General features: G+C 39.3%; 2 protein-coding genes across 3 annotated transcripts in view; both read left to right on the top strand.

Moving 5' to 3' along the window:
- The first annotated feature begins 4,053 nt into the window (after positions 1–4,053).
- Positions 4,054–6,963, top strand: LOC121639320. Its single transcript, XM_041984482.1, has 6 exons — positions 4,054–4,099; positions 4,243–4,575; positions 4,713–4,754; positions 4,841–4,939; positions 5,040–5,074; positions 6,829–6,963. The coding sequence occupies exons 1-6, from the start codon at positions 4,054–4,056 to the stop codon at positions 6,961–6,963; spliced, it is 690 nt and encodes a 229-aa protein (XP_041840416.1).
- Positions 6,964–13,055: 6,092 nt separating this feature from the next.
- The window catches only part of LOC121639905, a 45,438-nt gene continuing 34,592 nt past the window's right edge, over positions 13,056–23,901 (top strand). Inside the window, exons 1-6 of one of the 2 annotated variants that reach the window (XM_041985504.1) lie at positions 13,056–13,101; positions 13,244–13,576; positions 13,713–13,754; positions 13,841–13,948; positions 14,040–14,074; positions 14,730–14,965. In XM_041985504.1, coding sequence (XP_041841438.1) covers positions 13,056–13,101; positions 13,244–13,576; positions 13,713–13,754; positions 13,841–13,948; positions 14,040–14,074; positions 14,730–14,852 — 687 coding nt within the window. In that variant the 3' untranslated portion in view covers positions 14,853–14,965. Of the gene's footprint in view, positions 13,102–13,243; positions 13,577–13,712; positions 13,755–13,840; positions 13,949–14,039; positions 14,075–14,729; positions 14,966–23,901 lie in introns of those variants that run through there. The other variant, XM_041985505.1, reaches the window with a different exon arrangement.

The raw sequence follows: 23,901 nt of genomic DNA, 5'->3' as shown, positions 1-23,901 counted from the left end.
CTGACTGTTTTCTTCATGACCATCATCATTGGTCTGGTTCTTCAAATCAAGAAACTTCAGAAAGGTATTTCTTAAAGATGCTGAATCCATTTTATCCAACTGTGTTCTGCTAATTTACTTTTCAAAAGAATTTTGTTCTGGTTTAGTCTTTCCAGTTGTTTCCTAACCTGACTAAAGGAGACAGACAGGCTAGAGGTGGAGGTAGAGGAGGTCTCAGGATGTTCTGATGTGGAGGGAGATGAGGATGTGTTAAGGTCCATGACTGAGCTGCAGGGTGATGGAGTGGAGGTGTGACAGAAAAGCTGTGGGCTCGTGGGCAGTGTGTGGTCTATATGACTGGAGGTGGGGGGTAACGTTAAAAACGGTTCTGAACTGAACTAAAGTGGGGAACGTATTAAGCTAATTTGCTCTGTCCAGACTTCCATCAGTTGTGCTTTCTTTAATAATTCTCCTTCTTTATTCCTGAAGGTTTTATCTTTCAAGTATAAATAAAGGTTTGATAAACTGTGCATGAAATTTACACAATGTGATCTGAATTTCTGCAAAATTGCTGCCAAATAAATTTTATTAGACATTTTAATATTTTCTTTGTTTCTCTTTGCATGTTTGTATGTTGCTGATGAAGAAAAATGTCTGCAAACAAATGAAGTAAGAAAAGATTCAATATTTCCTGTTAAATGATTTATCATTAATCTATACTTTGACTTTGAATCTACAGGAAACTGTTGTACTGTTTCATTGCTGTTTACAAAACTGAAACATGCAGTTGTATGCAATTAGCTGTTTTCTGCTAAACTCTCTTAGTAGGCTGTTTCCCACAAACACCATATATATATATATATATATATATATATATATATATATATATATATATATATATATATATATATATGACATCTGTGTGTATTATATGCAATTCACTGTATGTTTTCTCCTGACTGTTTCCTTTGGTTTTGTTCAGCTCACTGTATGTATGAAATGTGTTGTATAAATAAACTTGTCTTGTCTTACAGAACCCTGACTCTGATGAGCTGAACTACGCCACAGTCACCTTTGATCGACAAGGAAGAAGAAGAAGAGAGCTGGAGCCAAATGTTGTTTATGCTGCCACCAGATAGACCGAAGGAGGAAACCAAACCAGAGCTCAGTGTTAAACTGATGCTTTGACTTCTGGGAGGGGTTGCTGATTTTATGTGTCAGATAATGTCAGTGCTTTTTTTGTCTTGAGACTGTGGTTTGTATTCGAAGAACGAGAAGGGGTGATGATGTCCGTCTGTTATTTCATCAGTTACAGAAAGATTCATGATGAGGGGCTGAGGAACACATCCTTTGTTTGACAGACAGAAAGTTTAGTCTGAGGTAAAAACATGAAGCTTGTATCTTCATACAAATAAAACCTGAAGTAAATCAATGAATTCTTTCTGACTTTCTCATGTTAAGCTTGTCGTGGTTTTTATTTGTGGAGATGTTTTTGAAAAATATCAGAGCTGAAAACGGACTTCCGTTCATCTGACACCCCAGACCCTGGGTGTGTAAAGTATGTGGTTTATTTCCAGAACATGTACTACCGTGTATTATTTATATACTGGAGTTATTTATGTAAGAAATTCAGACATGAATTGTATAAATACCATAAATATACCATAAATATTGTAGCAGATTCCAGCGTCTTCAAAAGAAAGATTGGAACTTTTGTTTAATCGTGACTGAATTAAACATCTTTGAGGATTTTCTCTCCTTACACACTAACGGTCTCACTCCCAAACTTGGTTTCCAGCTCCACAGGTTAACAAAGGTCGACTCTCTCCAACATGGACTGGGGAGAACTTAATTAAGTTATTTACGAGATCTGGGAAATTTCTGAACTTTAATCTTCTGCAACATAAATTTGCTTTTTAATTAACAACCAAAGGATCCCAGATGCAATTCTTCATCCCAATGTCCACTTTTGAAACAGTTTCTGTCCAAACTTGTGTTTTGCTTCAACTGATAAAGAAAAACCCCCCTTTCCTGCAGTTTTCAGCTAATGGAACAGAACACCTGGATCAACACACCAAGAAACGTTTATCTTAACATTCCAGAGGGTAATAAAGTGTCTTAATGGTTCTCTGTGTCCCAGGACAGAGCAGACAAGACTTTTGATGAAGAGTAAAAGATTATACTTTACTAGTCTAAAATGTTCACTTAAATAGATACATATATACATATGTGTTTTATCTTGATACCATGCACATGCATATAATCATTATCATTTTGTACAAGGTTTAATCAACAAGCTTGATTAATTGGTGACCTGAATCTTTATTATTTTGATTGTGTGAGATATAACCTTCTTACTATTTTGTCTTTCCAATGATTTTAATGATGTTTCATTTAAGGCTTTAATAACTTGGATATATAGATATATTCACAAAATTTTTAATTTGATAACTCTTTACAAAATGATCAGACCAGCCCACAATATTGTTATTGGTCAAGATAATGGTCCCACATCCTTTCATGGGGCGGGTCTTCAAACTAACACCTTTTGAACTCAGAACAAAGTTTTTAGTTTGGCTCTTCCTTTGTTGGGTCCTCGCTGCTTCAAGTTGACTTCAAGTTGTCTGCTCTTGGAGGCTCTCTCCAAGTTCTCGTCAACTCCTCTCCAGACATGGCTCTTTTTCAGAGTTAGGACACTTCTCTGAATGCAAGAGAGAGAGATGCTGCTGGAAAAAACTATCAATTTTGTTCCTTTTTTGGACTGATTAACTCCGTAGTTCATTCTTTTTCCCGGTTAATACTTCTCTTTTCTTTAGTTGTGTTTTTATCTTTTGGACTTTTAATCTTGATCCTAGATTTTGATCTTTACTTTTGGATAACTGGTTAACACAGGCTGACCAAAGCTTCTGAACCAGTGCTACAGAGTTTCTTTTTAATCTGACCTAAAGCTGGACATTTTCATCTTTTGCCATACCACCGCAAGTCATTCACTGTCCATTGATACCACCAGCCGAGTCGCGGAAGAGTCCGCATCCGCAGAGCTGCCTGATCCAAACCTTCGGACCATCGCATGACGCATCTTCTGACCTTCTGGAAGTCGCTCGGGATCCAAACCACCTGTGCCAACTTCCTCACTTGCCATCAGAGTCACCACAATGGTTGTAAGTCGGCTCGATCCTAACAGAACTGGACGAGTCCCGCTCGGATCAATTCTCTGCTTCTCTGCTCTAAGAAATGGTTGGTGTCTGACAGTGACCTTAGTAGTTCTACATCTTAGTTAAACTTCCAGCTTAAACAGATGAGATTTAGTCTTTTCCTCTTTCCTTTTAGAATTTTGAGATCTTTTTCAGTACTGAACCTTAGTTTAATTAACACCGCAGGTTAATCAACTTTTGTTCATTTCTTGCATACATTTCATTCATTCTGACACAGCAAAATAATATGAGGAGTAGAAGACTTAGTGGCGCCACTTTCTTCCAGTTTTCAGACAAAGCCCACATACCACAAGAAGCTGATATCCCAAACAACTATTGCTATCTAGCAGGTCGAAAACCAGTCTCAACTCTGCCATATCAGACTTCTGGGAAGAAAATGGTCAGTCTGACCTCACACACGCATACACAATGAAAACTGTAACTTCAGTATTCTGTAGAATGAAAACACACAATATGAAAATGGAAAAGTGAAGCGATTAACAATATCAAATTAATAAAGAAACTGAATATACATGTGATTATTATAAGTATAGATGAGTGATATGCAGCTTAATTTCTTTCACAAAATACAGCAATAATCATCTTTCTCTGTTTTGAGGGTAAACTTTGTTCTCAGTAAACACAATGCAGCACAACATGAAGCTGTAGGAAAATTCTGCAATGGTTAATCTGACATTTTCCATCAACCTGAACAACATCCACTTGTGTGAACAGAGACATCAGGCGGAGCAGGTGTTACAGAGAACAGGTTTTGTAGTCCTCGAGTCGTCTAACATGAACCTTTGAACACCACGCCCCCTCCTAATGAAACCCCGTCCTCAATATAAAGCGGTCTGAATGTGACAGAGTGATGCTCAGAATGAGGAAATTCAGCTTAATAACAGTTTTACTTCTCTGCAGCCACAGTAAGAGCCGTGTTCTCCGCATTAAATACAACCATCTCTTTAATGCAGTAACTGTTCTTTCCCTGATTAACTTCCAGATAAATGTTGAAATAATTGCTGTAATCAGCTTAGAATGAATGTGTTTTCTCTGCTGCTTGTTTCAGGCTGGATCTGTGAGTCTCAGACTGTGGAGGTCCAGCAGGGTGAAGATGCCACTCTGCTGTGCTCCAACATTTCTACATCTCCAACCCAGACGGACTGGTTCAGAGTGGTGAACAGAACCAAACCCAGCTGTATCTCTGCCATGTATGGAGCTGAAGGTGAAGCTTCACTCTGTGATGGATTAAAAGATGGAAAATTTGAGATGAGCTCCAACATGTCCACTGTCTTTCTGAGGATTAAACAAGTGGATTTCTCTGATTCTGGTCTGTATTTCTGTGGATTCTACATGAAGGGACATACAGTCATTGTCAGTGCAGCAGAGTTAATGGTTCAAGGTAAGACTGTGTTCATGTTTCATATGTTAACCTTAGATTTTCCTCATCAAATGAACTGAATATCTCAAAGTTATTGTTACAGGAGCAAGAAAACTAAAGACAAGCTATAAACATGAATAAAAATGTTTCATTTGCAGGTGAAAATAAATCCATTGATGGAGCCAATTTGAACTCAGAAAGTAAAGTTCCTCCTTCTTTCATCATTTCAGTATCAAGCACATCTGAAGTGAGCAGATTTAAATGTTTGACTGTAAATATTTTGTAGAAGCTGATGGATCTACAGACCTGATGAAGGTGATCCTGGGTGCTCTGACTGGTTTCTTCACAGTCGTTCTGGTCGTCAGTGTCTGGAAACTTCAGAAAGGTACGGCTGGCTTAGTTAGTTACCCAGTAACTTCATCATCATGGAAAGAGATGAATAAATCCATGATGAAGGAGTCAGTCATGTTTTATTTGTCTTTTAGCTGCGAATGAGGAGGCGCAGCCAGGAAGAAGTGAGGTAAGAACATTTTATTTAACTAAACTATAATCAGATCTAAAAGTTGTATTTAAACATATGATCCATCTGTAAATAACATCTGTCTGTGGCATCAAACAACTAATTCAGATAAAGGTTCTCATCCTCTGCAGCTTCAGTCAATATCAGTTTAGTTACAGAACGTGTTAAAATGCGATGTGAACATTTATACGTAAACTTCATCTTCTAGACCTGCGTACTCTGATGCAGGGTTGTGGGTTAGAGGAGCTCATCCCAGCTGCTTCCAGGCCAGAGGCAGGGTACACCACGGGCAGACCACCAGTCCTCCACAGCTCTGTTCGATATCTGCTTTCATCATTATCAGTAAACTACAATCACAGCTCTGAAACTTCAACTTTACATCTTTCACAACTTGTCAGAGGGCGGCTGAAGCTGAGGAGGAAGATGGATGGTTTGATCTCTGTATTTCCCCACTCTCCATGTTGAAGCCCTTTCATACATGAATTATTCTCACATACAGTATTTTACTTCTCCAGAGACACACAGTGATGCTTCTTCATGAATCATATTTGACTTTTGTTTATATCTAATTAAAACATCATCTTGTTTATGCCAGACGTTGTATAAGCAGAACCGCTCTGACAAAGTCACCCGGTAAAACCGGGACTAAATCTACCTCCTACAAGCCTGTGGTTTGAAGGGAGCAATCACAGAAGAGCAGCCCAAACAACCATTTCAAGTATAGAAGTCAATTTTATTAAACTATTACGCTATTATTATACTTGGGTCAGAGCTCTGGACTCAGCACACCTCTCATGACCCCACTGGTTCGATGGTCTGAAGTCAGCTGTGTGGATTGGTGGCCCCAGCAGGGATGTATCGTCTGCAGTTTTCTTAAGTCCATCAACAGTCTGTTCTGCACAAGTGATGGCCGAGTACACTGGCTGCATGTAAAGAACGGGAGAAGCCGGCAGCATCTCCACACAAAACAATCAATACCAACACCGAGGTTAGAAAGTCACTAGAATATAATCACAGTACAAACAGCTTCATCAACTATAATTTATGTGCAGCAGGCCAGTCTGAGTAGTCTTCACTTGGGTGGGTGCAGTATGGTTTTCTTGCGTTGAGGAAGCTGGAATCACTATCAAACTGGGAGCAGACGGCTTTAACTCCCAGTAACGTCAAGCCACTTCACGGGTCGACCCTTCGAGGTGGGCTGGAGACCAGGTAGACCCAGGGCAGATGATAGCACAGACCAGAATCCCAGTGGCAGCTAGATGGAGGTGGTCACCAAATCCAGGGGTCTATAAGTTCACAGATTCTGTACAACTCCACACAGGAACCCAGACACACCCACCAGAATATTTACAATACTAACAAACAGCAGCACGGGCAGGACACACACCAGTGACTCCTGGCTGCCTCACACCGGTCTGTTTTGTGGCCTCGTTCCTCCAGTAGGGTTAGATACTGGAGAATAAGAAAATTACCATTCTGAACACAGCATGCAAAAAATATAACTCCTATCTAGTCTCTCCATGACATTTATATAATAAGAATATTTAATAAAAGCTGCATCATTTTGTTTTTTTGTTTATCACTGAAGCCTGATAAACATAATAGATGTACTCCTGCAGTAATAATATAACATCAGGACTGCATGGTGGTGCAGTGGTTAGCTGTTCAAGCCTTGACTGGGGAGAAGTTTGAACAGTGGCCTTTCTATGTGGAGTTTTCATTTTCTCCCCATGTTTTGACATATTCTCTCCAAGGACTCCAGCTTCCTCCTGGAGGAAGACTCTCACTCTAAATTCTCCCAGTTTGTCTCTGTGTGGGTCCTGCGATGGACCGGTGACCTGTCCTGGGTGTACTCTTCCAGCAACCCTGAACTGGATTATGTGGTTTAGCAAAAGAAAGAGTATTTATTTCTTCAGTCGGTGGCAGTGTGTTGAATGTCCAGTGAAGTGGCTAATTTAAAAAAAACCCTCCTGACTTTAATTCTGAGCAGTCTGATCGTTTTCTTCATCATGACTATTGTTGTTGTGGTTCTAATAATCAGATCTACAGGTTCAACTTGCATTTTCGCTTGTGAAACATGTTTAGACAGAAAAATAAAAAGCTAAATATTTAGTTGGTCTAAACTGAGAAAAGCAGATAAAAAATAGAAGAACTGAGTCCTGATAGAAAGATCAGCAGAAAATTTAGCTAATTTTAATCGTATTTTCTGTGTTTGTGAACTATTAAGTGAAAAGTTCTTCTTCATTGCACCACAGTTTCTTAATACTTTATTTCCAGACTCTGGACCCTGCAGACCTGGACCCTGCAGACCTGATGTTCCTCTCAGAAACTATACGAAGGAGGAGGCGTGCAGAAGAGAGAGCAGTGGAGACTCATGTTATTTATACTGCCAGCAAATAGACTTGGTTTCTGGGCTGCAGAGGTGTAGATCTACATCTCTGCACAGGAAGAGACAGCACAGTGTGGTCTGATCACATCTGAAACCAGCAGGACTTCACTGGTAGTGAACGAGTCTGAAAAGAATCAGTAAAATCTGACCTGCTCACCTTTGACTGAATAATTTCAGCCTCTGTATTGTTGCAGAATTGTTTTTAACATAGATGTAAAATAAATAACAGAATAATCCAGAACATGTGATGACAAACATCATCTGTATGAGTCTTTACTACAGGAAGACATCAGCACTGACCACAAACATCACATGAGTCCTTGTTGTGGAGATCAAGAATAAAACTGCTGTAAAAACTCTCAGTCTCTTTGTTGATGTTTTATATGAACAATAATGAACCACAAAGTCTCCTGGAAAACATAAAGGAAACTCTGAATTATCCAGCAATTCATTTGTAAAATAAACAGAACAAAACAAGTGATGGAGGCTGAACCACACAGAGACAGTGATGACTGTTGTGTTTTTTGTCAGGAACTTCAGTGGTTTAACCTGTGTTCTGTTTATCGTTAGCATGAAATGTTTGTTATAATTAAATTTCAATTTTAAAATCATTTTTCACTGAATTGTGAATCTAGATATGTCGATAAAAAAGAAAAAGGCTTAACTTCCTTCCCTGAATGCGTTAGCTACATTAGTACTACCTACTTAAGCTAAGTCAAAGTCCAAGTCAGCTTTGTTATTTTCTTTACATGTACAAGACATACAAAGGAATCAAAATCATGTTTCCCACTGTCCAACGGTGAAGACAGGACTGGACATTTTAACACTGAAGTAACCATTAAAAACAAAAAAGGTGCACAGGCACAACAAATATCTGACATAACATAATGGTGATGAAGTGCAATGATTTAAGACATGAACTTATCATAAGGCTAACTGTAACAACTTAGCTAAATCTAAAGTGGCAAATGGTAATACAGCTAACACTAAAGTAGCTAATGCCAATGTAGCTAAAATTAGTTTCAGAGAAGGTATTAAGGACCTTGATGCGGTAAACCAGTCATTGAGCTCATAAAAGGGAAACTGGAGAACCTTCTTGGACCCTGGCCTGGGAAAAGCTCACCAGTGAGCTTGTTGGTCTTTATTACTTGAGCTTCTCCATGTGGGCCCAGAACTTGAGAGGGAAATTTGTGTTTCTTTCTTCCTCTTCACTACTTCAAGGACAATTAAAAATGAAAAGCCTTTATGTAACTCAAATATTGCACACTTGTTCCACAAATTGGACTATTTTGAAAAATTTTGAATTATATTGAGGGTCCAGTTCTGAGACCTCGAGGCCTCAGAATTGGGCTACGCAGCACAGAGTTTGCATCTCTAAGTGAACAGGAACCCGAACTTCAGAAATAGAGCCACAAATTGCTGCTACTCGTTCACTACATGCTCATACTCATCTTGTCTGATTCTTTTAGTTTTAATAAAATTGTGTTCTTGTAAAGCAGGGGTGCCCAAGTTTGGTCCTCGACATCTACCACCCTTCAACTTTTAGATGCAACCCTTCTCCAACACATTTGAATCAGATGTCATCTGCATGTCATTCAGCTCTGCAGAGGCCTGGTAACGAGCCAGTCATTTGATTCAGGTGTGTTGGAGAAGGGTTGCATCTAAAAGTTGTAGGATGGTAGATCTGGAGGACCGGACTTAGGCACCCCTGTTGTAAAGTCTCCTTTATTTGTTAGCAAAACAAATGGTGTTTGAAGGAAGAAGAGCTTCTTGGGTCACTGAGGAGGTCCAGACAGATATTGGGTTGGTTGCAGTAGAATATAGAGATACATATCCTGTAATGATTGACTGTGAGGACCCAGAAATTCAACCCCACACAGGAGTAGCAATACAAAGAAACCAGATTTATTAAGCAACAGGGGCAAGAGTCCGGTGAGACTTAAATGAAGCCGTCTAGTCCTGGAGGGGGAAGGAGAGGAGCTGGAAAAGTCAAAAATCCAGAGGCAAGGTCAAAATCCAGGCAATGGTCAGAACAATGAGGCAGGTGGGGTACTTATCCAAAATGATAGGCGAGGCGCGGGGTCCAGAAGCAAAGCGTGGGTCAAAATCCAGAAATCCCAAAAAAACCAGGCAAGAGGAATCCGACAAAGTCAAAGCAAGGCAAGGCAAGGCAAAAGGCCGAAAACAGTAAGGAATCTGGAGACAATAACTGAATGCTGGATTTCAACTTGTCAAAGTGCTGTTGCTGAGAAGGAGAGACTGAAGAGAGATTAAGTAGCGCAGTCACAGACAAACCAAGTAGCAATTAGGCAAACCGAGGTGACCTAAATCTACTGATGAGCCCAGGCAGGGCGGAGAACATGACATATGGTTCCTGTTATGTTCTCCGCCCTGCCTGGGCCCAAATTCAGCCCAAAAGTTCCAACAGGTGTTCACCGGGGCTGCCACTGGTTTGATTGATTGCACAGATGAAATGAACATCAACCATGTTGACAACAAGGTTATAATAGTTTTGGATTTTTTTATTAGTTTTAGTTTTTATTTCGCTTTGACTTTTTATTTTCAAATTCAGTTAGTTTTGATTAGTTTTTAGAGCAGATTTTCTAGTTTTTATTATTATACTAAAGACACACATCAACATAACATGAATCCATTTAAGAGACAATTCACAGTCCTTGGCAGCCAGGAGTCTAAATGAGCTCAATCTGACTAATCATGATCAACCTCAACAACCCAACAAAGTCTAGACCAGAGCTTTAATTCATTCAGATGAAACAATTCACAATTAACTACATAAAGAATTGAACTAGAGGTGCAGCAACTTTAGTACAAACCACTGCAGCTGATTATCAGTACAGGACCTCACATGTTATACTGGACATGATAAAGCTGTGAATATTTTAGACACTGAAAGTGAACGTGTCTGGTAGAACACAGAGCCAGCAGCTGGTTAAGATACTGATGTATCTCAGCTGGATGCTAATGTGCTTTTATTTTCTTTTCAGAATTAAAAGTTTAGTTTCCCAGAAAGACCAGGAGAAAATCATCCATGAATCCATCTCCAGTAGGCTGGATTACTGTAATGGTCTTTTAACAGGACTTCCTAAAAAAAGACCATTAAACGTCTGCAGCTCATCCAGAATGCTGCTGCTAGAGTTTTAACCAGGACTAAGAGATCTGAACACATCACACCAGTTTTGAAACCTTTAAAATGGCTTCCAGTCAGTCAAAGAATAAACTTTAAAACCCTTCTGATTGTTTACAAATCCCAGAACGGTTTAGGCCCAGAATACATCTGTGATATGTTCAGAGAATATAAACCTAGCAGAGCTCTTAGATCCAAAGACTCCAGTCAACTAGTCCAAACCAGAGTCCAGACTAAACATGGAGAAGCAGCATTTAGCTGTTATGCTGCAAACAAGTGGAACAAACTGCCAGTGGAGATTAAACTTTCACCAAATGTAGACATCTTTAAATCCAGGTTAAAAACATTTCTTTTCTCATGCACCTATGCATGAAATCTGCACGGTAACTTTTTAACTTATCTTGCTTTTAATCATTTTAATGTAATTTATGATTTTATTGTGATTCTTGCTATGTGTTGCTGTCTTTTATTATTTCTTAATATCTGTAATGCTTTTGTTTTATGTAAAGTACTTTGAATTGTCCTGTACGTGAAATGTGCTATACAAATAAACTGCCTTGCCTTCTGTACTAAACATACATAACCTGCTGTCCAACATTGTAAACAAAAACGAGTTTAAGCCTCTCAAATTCAGCTTTTCGAGATTTTGTGTGTGACTGTGTGTGTAGGTCTGTTTGCATGTGTGTGTGCGTACATGTGAGACTGTGTGTGTGTGTGTAACTGAGAGTGTGTCTGTGACTCATGTTCCTTCCCCATGCTGCTCGGCCTGGCTGAAGCTTATCTTTCCGTGGAGGGGGGGAGAAGGGCTACCTGGCCCAGGTACTCCTGGTTAGCCTTCTTGTGCACCTTTTCAAATTTCAGATTCGTGTTTTATCCTTCCACATATTGAACCACCTGCTTCTTCTACAAGGCACTTTATCTTTGGCATGGTCATAACAAAAGAAATCCCAAATAGGACTCCCCTCGCTTTCTCCTAACTTTCTCAGCAGCATCATGCTAGCCGGCGCGGTTGACATGTGACGTCACGGACCTTCGGGTGCCGTACGACGCAGACACCTGGCGTAAATCCGGCAGAGCAAAGTAAATAGATTTCATATCAACCCCGAGGCCATATGTATGAAATAACTTGACAAAAAACGAAAACTAAGGACATTTTTGCTTTCATTTTAGTTCGTTTTGTAAACACACAATACAGTTTCAGTTTTCGTTTTTTTTAAAAACTCTCGTTTTTATTTTTATTTCAGTTAACGAGAATGTTTTTTTTTTTTATCTTAGTTTTCGTTAACTATAATAGCCTTGGTTGACAAACAGAAAACCCCTCACAACCCGAGGCCTGTACCACAAAACTGGATTTTGTCTTATTCAAGTATCTTCAGGGTTACATTCCGTGGCGTGAGGTTTTGGTCCTGATGGACCGCCAGAGAGGAAAAAAATGAAAAGTTTGTGAACGGGGTGGGAAGGATGAGCCATGATCTTTCACACCCACCTCACAGTCCTTGAGGAGTACAGGTACTAGAGAGAGGGCAGATTGCAGCCGATCACCCTTTAATCTAACCGGATGATGAGCTGCCTTTGTCTTTGGTGGTGGCTGCAGGGCACAAGATGGTAATGGAGGTGAGGAAATCTGTGTTTATAGAGGACTAAACTTAAATGATTGGCTGGGCTCTCATGCAAGTAAAGGGAACTATACCTAAACTGAAGAAAGAAGGAATAAAATATTCCTCCTGCTAAATACGTCTGAGAAATACGTAGAATGATTTGGACTGCTGTTGCTTGAGTAGGTGCTTTAGCTTTGCTCTGCAGTTAAAAACACAGAATTTAACGTGGACAAAGATCTGTTAAGTGAAATGGAATTATATAATTTTACTAAATTTAATAATTGTCCATGGACATTTATTAATTATGGCTGACAAGTAGACTAGATCCTGTTAAACCTCAACAGTCTCATTAGGATCTCTATCCAGACCTCATGACCATGGGTGAGGTTTGTTGGAGTCCATTCATCATGAACAAGCTTGTTATTATTCCAAGAAAGTGGAGACAGTACTTAGAGTTAGTTATACAGAAACTGAGGGGAGATGAAGGAAATCCCAGACAGTCTAAATCAGTCCAGTATCAGAGAAAAAGCAGCAGTCACACGTGTAGATGAGGAAATTACAGCAATAATCATCTTTCTCTGTTGTGAGGGTAAACTTTGTTCTCAGTAAACACAATGCAGCACAACATGAAGCTGTAGGAAAATTCTGCAATGGTTAATCTGACATTTTCCATCAACCTGAACAACATCCACTTGTGTGAATAGAGACATCAGGCGGAGCAAATGTTACAGAGAACAGGTTTTGTAGTCCTCGAGTCGTCTAACATGAACCTTTGAACACCACGCCCCCTCCTAATGAAACCCCGTCCTCAATATAAAGCGGTCTGAATGTGACAGAGTGATGCTCAGAATGAGGAAATTCAGCTTAATAACAGTTTTACTTCTCTGCAGCCACAGTAAGAGCCGTGTTCTCAGCATTAAATACAACCATGTCTTTAATGAAGTAACTGCTTTTTCCTGATTAACTTCCAGATAAATGTTGAAATAATTGCTGTAATCAGCTTAGAATGAATGTGTTTTCTCTGCTGCTTGTTTCAGGCTGGATCTGTGAGTCTCAGACTGTGGAGGTCCAGCAGGGTGAAGATGCCACTCTGCTGTGCTCCAACATTTCTACATCTCCAACCCAGACGGAGTGGTTCAGAGTGGTGAACAGAACCAAACCCAGCTGTATCTCTGCCATGTATGGAGCTGAAGGTGAAGCTTCACTCTGTGATGGATTAAAAGATGGAAAATTTGAGATGAGCTCCAACATGTCCACTGTCTTTCTGAGGATTAAACAAGTGGATTTCTCTGATTCTGGTCTGTATTTCTGTGGATTCTACATGAAGGGACATACAGTCATTGTCAGTGCAGCAGAGTTAATGGTTCAAGGTAAGACTGCGTTCATGTTTGATACGTTAACCTTAGATTTTCCTCATATATTAACTGAATATCTCAAAGTTATTGTTACAGGAGCAAGAAAACTAAAGACAAGATATAAACATGAATAAAAATGTTTCATTTGCAGGTGAAAATAAATCCATTGATGGAGTCGATTTGAACTCAGAAAGTAAGGTTCCTCCTTCTTTCATCATTTCAGTATCAAGCACATCTGAAGTGAGCAGATTTAAATGTTTGACTGTAAATATTTTGTAGAAGCTGATGGATCTACAGACATGATGAAGGTGATCCTGGGTGCTCTGACTGGTTTCCTCACTGTAACAGTCGTTGTTCTGGCCGTCAGAGTCTGGAGACTTCAGAAAGGTACGGCTGGGTTATACTTTAGTACATCGTCATGGAAACGGATGGATAAATCCATGTTGAAGGAGTCAGTCATGTTTTATTTGTCTTTTAGCTGCGAATGAGGAGGAGCAGCCAGGAAGAAGTGAGGTGAGAACATTTTATTTAACTAAACTGCGATCTGATTTTAAAATTGTTTGAATTCAGCAAATTTTAACTCGTTTAAAATGTTTTTATACTTAAATTCCAGTTTTAGGGAATTTTCCTACTGTAATGTCAAAATAGTCATAATAGCTCTTTAAATCCCCAAACGCTGATGTAATGTTCACATTTTAACCCTCAGCCCTTCTCAGGACATTTTGTTTATTTTTCTCAACTCTTCTTTTGTTTTACTCATTTCGGCTGTGTTGGAACTAGTGACTTGAATTTTCACAATAACTTCCATTTTTAGACGCATTTTTAAAGTCCAGTTTTTTGTTTTATGTCATTGAATCTGTTGATGAATTTACTACCTTCTGGTCACCTTCGTGTCTAAAAGTGTCCATGCAAAAAAACACTATAGTATCATCAAACATCAATATATTATTTTATTTTATTTTTCATGAATCATTTAAACAACTTCTGTCCTGCTCTATATTTTATATTAGATATATTAGAAGTGATCACATGAAAGCCCTTTGAGGGATCAACCAGATTAAAAAAGCTCTATATAAATATAATTAATCTCCCATTTAACAAATCAATATTTTTTAGATATTTATTGAAAAACTCATTGACGTTGTGACTGAATAAATGTGATTTTCAGAACATGGACTCAGCTGATTTGAACTACGCAGCTCTAAGTTTCCAGGCCAAAGCCAGAGGAGGCAGCAGGCCTGCATCAGAGACACATCTGCAGCCACATGTTGTGTATGCTGCCACCAGATAGACTCAGGAAGCAGCTGGAGCTGCAGCTCAGAGTGGACTTCAGGCTTCTTCACATTCATCTGCTGACACGTTTCTGTTTGTGTGTCAAAGAGTCGCTGGTAGAAATAAACTGAATGTTTCTTCATCCATCTGTCCACCTGGTTTCTGAGTACAGAAAGATCATGTTAGAGGTGTGATGGTAATTAACTCTGCACACATGATCCTCACGGTCTTAGGCCTGGTACACACATCAGGATTTTTTAATCTGATGAGATTTTTCATCTATTACATGACACATAACACATACTGTGTGTGGTGGCTCTGATAATATCAGCACAGGACAACACACACATAACAATGTTGTCCTGCAACCGATCTAAAATCTAGAAAAAAGAACCTGGGCAACAGCTGGAAAAGACAACACCCATCATGGAAGAGGATATACAAGAGGAGGGAATGATGGTGGTCTTGGGACCACGGGGCTCTGACTGGGGCTCTGCTCTACTGCTGTCGGGGTGGGTCTGGGGTCATCTTCATGGTGGGGTGGCTTGGGTTTGTGCTCCGGGATCGCTGCTGATCACCCGGGTCTCTGGGCCGCCCTAGTCTGCCTCTAGCCTCCATGGAGACGTGGTCATATTTGCAGGATCACACTCATCTCTGATCTCTCCTCATTCCTCATCCTCTGCATGCTGACACAGTTACTGAGTCGTCCAGTGGGCTTATACACTAGCTAGCATTATTTAGGGTGTTTTTTATTAATTTATTTATGTTTTTAATGTGTGTGTTTCTGGTACTTTGGTTGTTGTTGTGATACATCTTGTTACCGTTTTACTTTTTCAACTTGCTGATGACTGTCAGCTTAATTTACCTGTAAAAGTTGTAGGAAATTCTCTGTTGTGTTTCTGTACAGGTGTAGCAGCTGGTTGTTTGGTGTTGGGTTGGATTTAAGGTCGTTGCCTCTATCTACTCTATCTTTGTCTCCTCTTCCTTTTTCCCCACTTTCCTTTATACTTCTCTTCATTACTATAATTTTTTTTCTGTCCCGTCCAGTCAGGTTCAACAAGATTACATAAATAATACCAAATAAATAAGATAAAACAATAATTTAAACAAAGAATAAAATCAGATTATCAATACGAGGCTTATATCCACAAAGCTCCTCTTAGCAAAGAAAATCTGTTCGGCACAACACAGCAGCCAGACCATCATTCTGCTGCTACCGTGCTGGAAAGTAAAAAAAAAAAAAAAGAGATGTGGTAGAGGAGGAGTCAGAGCTGATACTTGTCAGACTTTCTCATGAAGAGAGTCCAGAGGTCTGCTGTGGGAGGAGCGACACACACTCCAGTGTGTGACAAGAAGAGACAGCTCAGTGTGGTCTCAGTACATCTGAGACAAACATCACGGACCTCTAAAGTCAAAAATCTTTAGGAAAAGTATAAAAACATGACCAGGTTCAAATTAAAGCTGCAGGATTTACATATTTATGATTTATAATAAGTAATAAAACAGCAGGAAAGCCTGAGATGCAACATGATGCCTTAAAGTTTAGTCATAAAAAGCTAAAATAAAGAGGTTGACTCTCACATTTTTCCTCACTAACATAAATATCTAATCAGCCAATCACATGACAGCATTTAGTTATGATGACAAGATGAAGAAGACTTGCTGAAGTTCAAACTGAGGATTAGAATTTTAACACACAACCATCTCTAGGGTTTACAGAGAATGGTCTGAAGAAGAGAAAATATCCAGTGAGCAGCAGTTGTCTGGACCAGAATGTCTCCACAGTCAGATTTGATAAAGTGGCTGGTGAGTTTATATTAAGATAGATTTGGGACGCTGACGGTGATACTCACCAATACTCACAATCTAATGGCCTGCAGCAGAGGGGAGGTGTTAATCTACAACTCTGCACAGGAAGAGACAACACAGTGGTGTCTGATCACATCTGAAAACAGCAGGACTTCACTGGTAGTTGCCATGGGGATCAGTATGTTTAGTTTAATGCACATTGACACATGGACATTTTCCAAAACTGGACCACAGATGTCAAGACTTGCTTCAGAAAAACTGAACAATAAATTTAATCAACGGAGGCCAAGCTGGGCAACAACATCATTCTGCTGTGCTCCAACATTCATTGTGGGCGGTGGAGGTGTGAAATATACATCTCTGCACAGGAAGAGAGCTGGTGTGCTGCTCAGACCACAGCACAGCATCTAAAATTAGCAGGACTTCTCTGTTAGTGAGAAAAAGCAAACAAACAAAAACAAGTGATGGAGGCTGAACCACACAGAGACACTGGGTTTAGACCCGGGGGGAGTGAGGACGAGTGGGGAGAAAGAGTTTATTGCTTAAATGGAGGGGAAGTGATTTTAAAAGAGAGTTTATCAAAATGAAGGAGGAACAGATCTTTTAGAGGGAAGTTGATAATAAAATAATCCAAAGTTAATTATGAAGTGATCATTTTGCATGCATGTGTTTCAGGCTGCAGTCTGCAAAGTGCAACAGCATCCTTGGAGGTCTCTTAACAGATAAAGACAAAGTAGCATAAAGGAGATGGACTGGGACATAACTTTAGCTGCTACAAAGATAGATACAAAGCTATATTTTACACAGTTTATTAGAGAATCAGCCCACTGAGCATGCTCAGAATGATGTTTTCTTGTACTTTGATGTTTAATGTAGATTTTACCACCTACAGGCCCTTTACGATCATGTACATGTTTATGGGCAAATAATTGGGAAGTAAATAGATTTTTTATATATAAAATCTGACATACTGTAGTCAAGACTTTCATTAGCATCCCAGCTGATACTGGAGTGTCTGTCCACAGGACCACTTTAAGGACTCTTAAAGATTAAACCTGCAAAAGAGCCTGCTGGGAACTAACATTTTCCATTACAGTAAACCAGCAGAACCAATTACTGGATGGAGTTGGAGCAGAGTTAAATGAGACCAGGTCATGAGGGAGGCAAGGGACGTTGATTCCATAGGGGCCTTATTCAGAGCCTCCTTTGTTGAGGCAACTAACTTGAGCTGTAAGGTAAGGTAGTTGGTGCTTATTGTCATGGTAACCTCCAAACCAGATAGTGGGACCTTGGTGGTGAGGGATACTGTCAAGCCGAAGAAGGAGTCCTATCAGGCCTTTGTAGCCTGTGGGTCTCCCACAGGCTAGCTTAGCCTAGCGTAGCTTAGAGGTGCCGGTAGGCCAGGTGGAATGTGGCTTTAGTGGTTGCTGAGGCAAAAACTTGGGGAGTGAAGGTTGGGCTTCATCAGGGCTGCTCTTTGTCAGAGATTCTGTCCATAACTTTTATGGACAGAATTTCTCTGTGCAACATTGTAGGGGTCCAGTCTGGTGGACTCAGGACTGGATCTCTGCTTTATGCAGATGATATAGTCCTGTTTGCCTCATTGGGACATGATCTTCAACTATCACTGGAGTGGTTCTCAGCCAAGTGTCAAACAGAAATACTGACAGAGTCACATATTCATTGATAACAGTAGTCTACATCCACTGTTTTAGTTCTTCTGATACTCAGGGAACAAAAACCATATTGTGTACAGATGTTTGAAAAATGTGTTGTAAAGATCTGTTCCTGATTTGAGAGTAAAGAAAGATGAATAACATTACTCCATCAGGTGATAGTTATTATGGATGGATGGATTCTGGTTTAAATGGGTGGAGCAAGTACACATCTGGGAATTTGCAGCGTACTTGTCTGGATGCGTTCTTTAAAATGGAACAGTACTGGGGCCTAAAGTACGCATATTGAGAAAAGGTCCATGAGGGAACTGTATAAGAACAGCTGAAAGGTCCAATTTAAACCTGGAAACCAGGTTAACTGGTTTACTGACCAGGGAAGGTTCTGGAAAGTAACATTTTCCACTATGGTACACCAACAGGGCCGATGACCTGCAGGAGATGATTTAAATGAGAAATGAGGAAATAGTCCCTGAAAGTAGATGGACAAAATTTATGGAAAATTTTCTCTCATCTGGTCTCAGTTCATACTTAATATTAAAACACACAATTTTCCACCTTTATAATAGTTGTGTTGACGAAATGAGACAAAGTCTGAACATTGACTCAAAGTTGTAGAAGCAAAACTTTTGCAAGACGTTGTTCATTTTGAGCGTCTTATATACTTTATATTTTATTAAATAACAAGCTGTGAAAGTATAATTTTAGAGCAACATTCAGCGTTGGAACATGTTTTCCTGAAAGCACTAATGAGGTCAGTTCAAGCAACAGAATCTCCGCCTCTTAACGCCTCTAAACACTGAAAGCATCCTGACTGGGTTACAGTTCATTAGCGGACATCACTTTGCTGCAGTCAACACACCATGAAGACCTTCACCTTGATAACAGCTTTACTTCTCTGCAGCTTTAGTAAGTTCTAGCTCTGAATTATTCTCAAGCACACTTATGTTCATCCCAGAACTATGTCAGCTTTTAAAAGTTCATTCAAAGCTTCTTTTGTCTGATTGAAAATAAATAATGAGTTTGCTGTTGTTTCAGGTTGGGTCTCTGTCTCAGTTTCTGGGTCTCAGATCGTGGAGGTCCGTCCTGGTGAAGATGTCTCACTGTCGTGCTCCAACACGTCCAAACAAAATCCTGTATTTTTCTGGTACAGACTGGTCAACACAACCAAGTTCAGTTGTATCTCTTTCATGTACGGTGTTCACAGCAAACCTGAAAACTGCGACGGATTTAAAGATGGATCATTTGAAATGAGTTTCAACATCTCTACTGTGTTTCTCACAATCAAAAAGGTGGACATATCTGATTCTGGACTTTATTTCTGTGGATTTTATGAAAATGCAGTCATTAATCTCAGTGTGGTCCATTTACATGTGAAAGGTAAGATTACAGTAAATGATCTCATTCTCTATGTTCTTGTTATTTCCATTAACAGTAGAAATGAACTGACTTTCATCACTTCCTGGGTACTCAGACGCTTTTTCTCCATTTTATTACAAGGCTCCCATGAACTAGATGACATCACCAGTGATTCTCAAAGTGAGATTTCTTTCATTATAACCACTAGTTATCCACATCTCAGTCCTGCATTAACTCTGGATTAATGCATGTTGTTATAGAAAAGCTTGATGTAGACATGAAGCTGCTGGGTGGGATTCTGGCGGGTCTGACTGTTTTCTTCATGACCATCATCGTTGGTTTGGTTCTTCAAATCAAGAAACTTCAGAAAGGTATTTCTTAAAGATGCTGAATCCATTTTGTCCTACTGTGTTTTTCTAATCTGTATTTTAAAAAGGGGGCTTGATTTTAATGTGTTCATCAATGTATGAACACTGAAAAGAAGCATGACAAGGAAACGTTTAGTTTAAAGAGTTCAGACCTCTCTACGAGGATTTCACACGTCTTCAGTAATACTTTCTTTGCCTTCTGAGTGTACATTTAACTACAAAATATCCAAAGATCAAAATGATACAATTTTATTTATTTTACAATTATAAATATTATTTAATTTCTATCTTGCCTGCATTTCTACTGAGCTCTAAGCTTCAGAGCAGGTCAGACAAGTTAAGCCGCCTGAATGATCATTCCACCTCTTCATCCCCATCACACGTGATGAACATACCTCTGCAACCTCTCTGTAATTAAACTTCTCGAGCGCATGTCTTCTTGTTAGACCCGCCCAGCTCATGCTGACTTTCAGTCAATCAACCTTAAACCAACGCTTCACAGAGAGATATTAGCTTGAAGTTATAAAAGTCATAAAATGAAAAAGAAGCATAGAACATAACAGAAATAGAGGGTGATGTTTTATTATTCTAAAAACTGCATCTTTCTGATATCGAGATACCTACTTCTTGAACTATCTATCTATCTATCTATCTATCTATCTATCTATCTATCTATCTATCTATCTATCTATCTATCTATCTATCTATCTATAGTGTGTGTGTGTGTGTGTGTGTGTGTGTGTGTATTCATATTCTGGCACCCTTCCCAGTTTTAACCTGTGAAAATGGGAAAAAGCAAACTGTCCTGTACTGTACCGAGCTGGGTCCTTTAGTGAAAATGGAGTTTTAGTTTAACTGGAAGGGTTTTCTTAGATACTGGCACCAGGCATGATGTCTTCCACAGTACTGGGAATCTCTGAGGGTCCAGGTTCAGATTGTAAAGAGGCTGCTGAGATACTCCACACAGCTGGCTGGTGGAGGCTTTCAACAGTCTGGGGCTGAAGCCATCAGGTCCTGCTGCTTTCACACGTATGAGACCTCTATCCACACAGGGATGAGTTTAGATGATTCTGCTACGGTTGTTCATCGTTGGGACGTTTCGTCTATCTCAACGGTCAAAAGTTTAAAAGTTATTTTAAACTTCTTCTAAATAAGTATGCATTGCACACATCAGAAGCTCAGCGATGGTATTAAACCTTTGCATCATCATCAAAAAGACAAAAACCTGAAATGGTTTGCCACAAAAAAGTCTAAAATATCCAAACATTTCCTTAATATCTTCTCTTATACTTGTATTTAATCCCCAATCTCAGTTGTCATATTTTTCATGATTTTTTTCCAGCTTGTCTGTCTTTTTAAAGGTGCTCCTGATGATTGTCTGCTTTATTTTCCTGAAGATATTGCAGGTGGTTTTTCTTCCAGGTGTAGCAGCTGGTTGTCTGGTTTTTCCTGTTTTAACTAAACAGCTGGAGACTGAATATTTAACCTCTGACTGTTAATTTAAACTACTTTCTAAAGTTCTCATAAAGAACACCTCATCAGAAAGATACACAGACACATTTTAACATTTTATTTGTTCTTTCTCTTGTTCTCTGTGTTTCTGTGCAGCTGGTAAAGAAAAACGTCCACAACAAAGTGAGGTAGGTACAGTTTAAATATTTGCTCTTAAATAATTCTGCATCAATCTGGGATTCTGTTAATCAAAATGCAGGAGATTAACCACTGTCACTGTTCATTGTTATATACAGCACTGAAACCTGCAGTAGCATGCTATTTACTATTTTCTGTTTTCTGTGTATATTAACTCAGACTGTTTCCCACAAACCTGATTACATTACGACTTAAAAAGCGCCTTTTGGACACTTCAGTAATGAACCGCTACAGGCCCATCTCAAATCCTCTAAGTTTTCATTGTATAACTGTATAAGATGTTTTTCTACAAAGATTTTTGCACTTTTTGATGACTTTCTGTCAAAATATCACCGAACTAAAACTTGCCCTCATCACAGTCGATAAAGACATCCATGTGAATTTAATTAGTGGCATCAGTCTGGTTTTGATTCATCTAGAGCTTTTGATATGGTCAAACATAACATCCTTTTAGACTGACTGGAAAACTGGGTGGGAATCTCTGGTCTGGTGCTGAACTGGTTTGAATCCTGTCTGAAGGACGGGGATTACTTTGTGTCAGTTGGTAACTATAGAGCAGGTCAAATGGAGATGTCATGCATCCAAGGCTCCATCCTGGGCTCCTTATTGTTCTACATGCTCCCACTAGATTAGACCAAGGAAAGAAAATATCTTATAATTATAGCAGCAATATTTAACACTAAATCATTGTCTCCCTAAGGTAGTCTACACATTAGACACAAAAGTTAGATGTATGTAGCTGGGTGTGCCAGAATTTTCTTCAGTTAAATAAAGATTAAACTCTCTTTGGAAACAAAGATTAGTCTCCAACTTTGTCAGCAACGTTAAAGATGTCAGATCAGACTTTTAGAGCAATATAGCGGAATGCTGAATTAGCCTTCGCTTGGAGGCCCCAAAGTGCAAAAATCTACCAGTTGCGCCCTTTTAAAGCAGGAACCAAATCAGTCTTTTACCATCTGAAAAATAGATCTAGAATAAGAAGGCTGATGGCTCAGCATCCTAGACTATTGTTCAGGTCTCTGAAAAAAAAAAAAAAACAAGAAAACTGAAATTAACCCAGAATGTTGCTGCTGGTTTCCTCAAAGACCAGAAAAATATTCCTGTCTGTTTCTTCTGATCATGTACAGCCTTATGTATGAAATGTGCTGTATAAATAAACCTGTCTTGTCTTACAGAACCCTGACTCTGATGAGTTGAACTACTCATCAGTGACTTTTAACCAACAAAGAAGAAAAAGAGAGCTGGAGCCAAATGTTGTTTATGCTGCCACCAGATAGACTGAAGGAGGAACCTGAACAAGAGTTTCAGCAGCCGTTCATGACTTTGAAGTTTCAGATGCAAATGAGTTTGTCTACAGCTGAAAATGAAACAGATGCAACAATAAAGCAGAGTTAGAGTCAGACTTAAACTAGAAAAAGTGGACTTGATAAGATGAAATCAAAATGGATAGGTGTTGCTTTAACTGAAAGACATTTTATAGAATCTTTTTGATGTTTTAAAATGTATAAAAAAAAATCAGATATTTTAATCCTACTACATTTCTCTATGTAGACTATGAATGAAATGAAAAAAAAACTTTGTGATTAATGTGTAATAAAAAAATGATCTGTTGTTCATGCACACCAACCTCTTCTGTCATGTCTGATTTTTACACAGTAAAATAATTTATTGTGTGTGTTTTCTGTAAGCCAGCTTGTTTTATACTGATGTTAATACTTTAGTACTTTATTAATCTCAAGTAAAATTAAACGTAGTCTGCAGCTCACTTACTAAGATAATAAATAAAAATGATAAAAAAAAAGCACTAAAAACACAAGCAGCACGGGTAAATATTTAGGCTACTGAAAGTCTCATATACAATTGGAGTCTGTTCCTCTGCATCATGAAGGTGGTCTTGAAAGGCTGACCCTGGTCAAGATCCTCTGCTCCAGGACTGTCCCCAGAGTCCAGAACCAGCTGCAGTAAAACAGTAAAAAAAAAGTCCAGTTCCATCTACTTGGTTTTGGAGATGTTCAGCTGGAACTTGTTTTGGTGACACTGTGCTACACAGTCTCTCAACAGGCTCCAGTTTTCCTCCTCTACCCCCTCCTGATGCTTTAGTATCATCAGAGAATTTCTGCATGTTTCTGAGTTGTACTGGAAGTCAGTGGTGCAAAGGGCAAAGAGGACGGGTGAGAGCACAGTCCCCTGTGGAGCCCCATACAGCTTC

This window comes from Melanotaenia boesemani, chromosome 5, assembly GCF_017639745.1.
Source record: "Melanotaenia boesemani isolate fMelBoe1 chromosome 5, fMelBoe1.pri, whole genome shotgun sequence".
Classification (NCBI taxonomy): domain Eukaryota; kingdom Metazoa; phylum Chordata; class Actinopteri; order Atheriniformes; family Melanotaeniidae; genus Melanotaenia; species Melanotaenia boesemani.
This window is presented reverse-complemented; position numbering and strand designations above follow the sequence as displayed.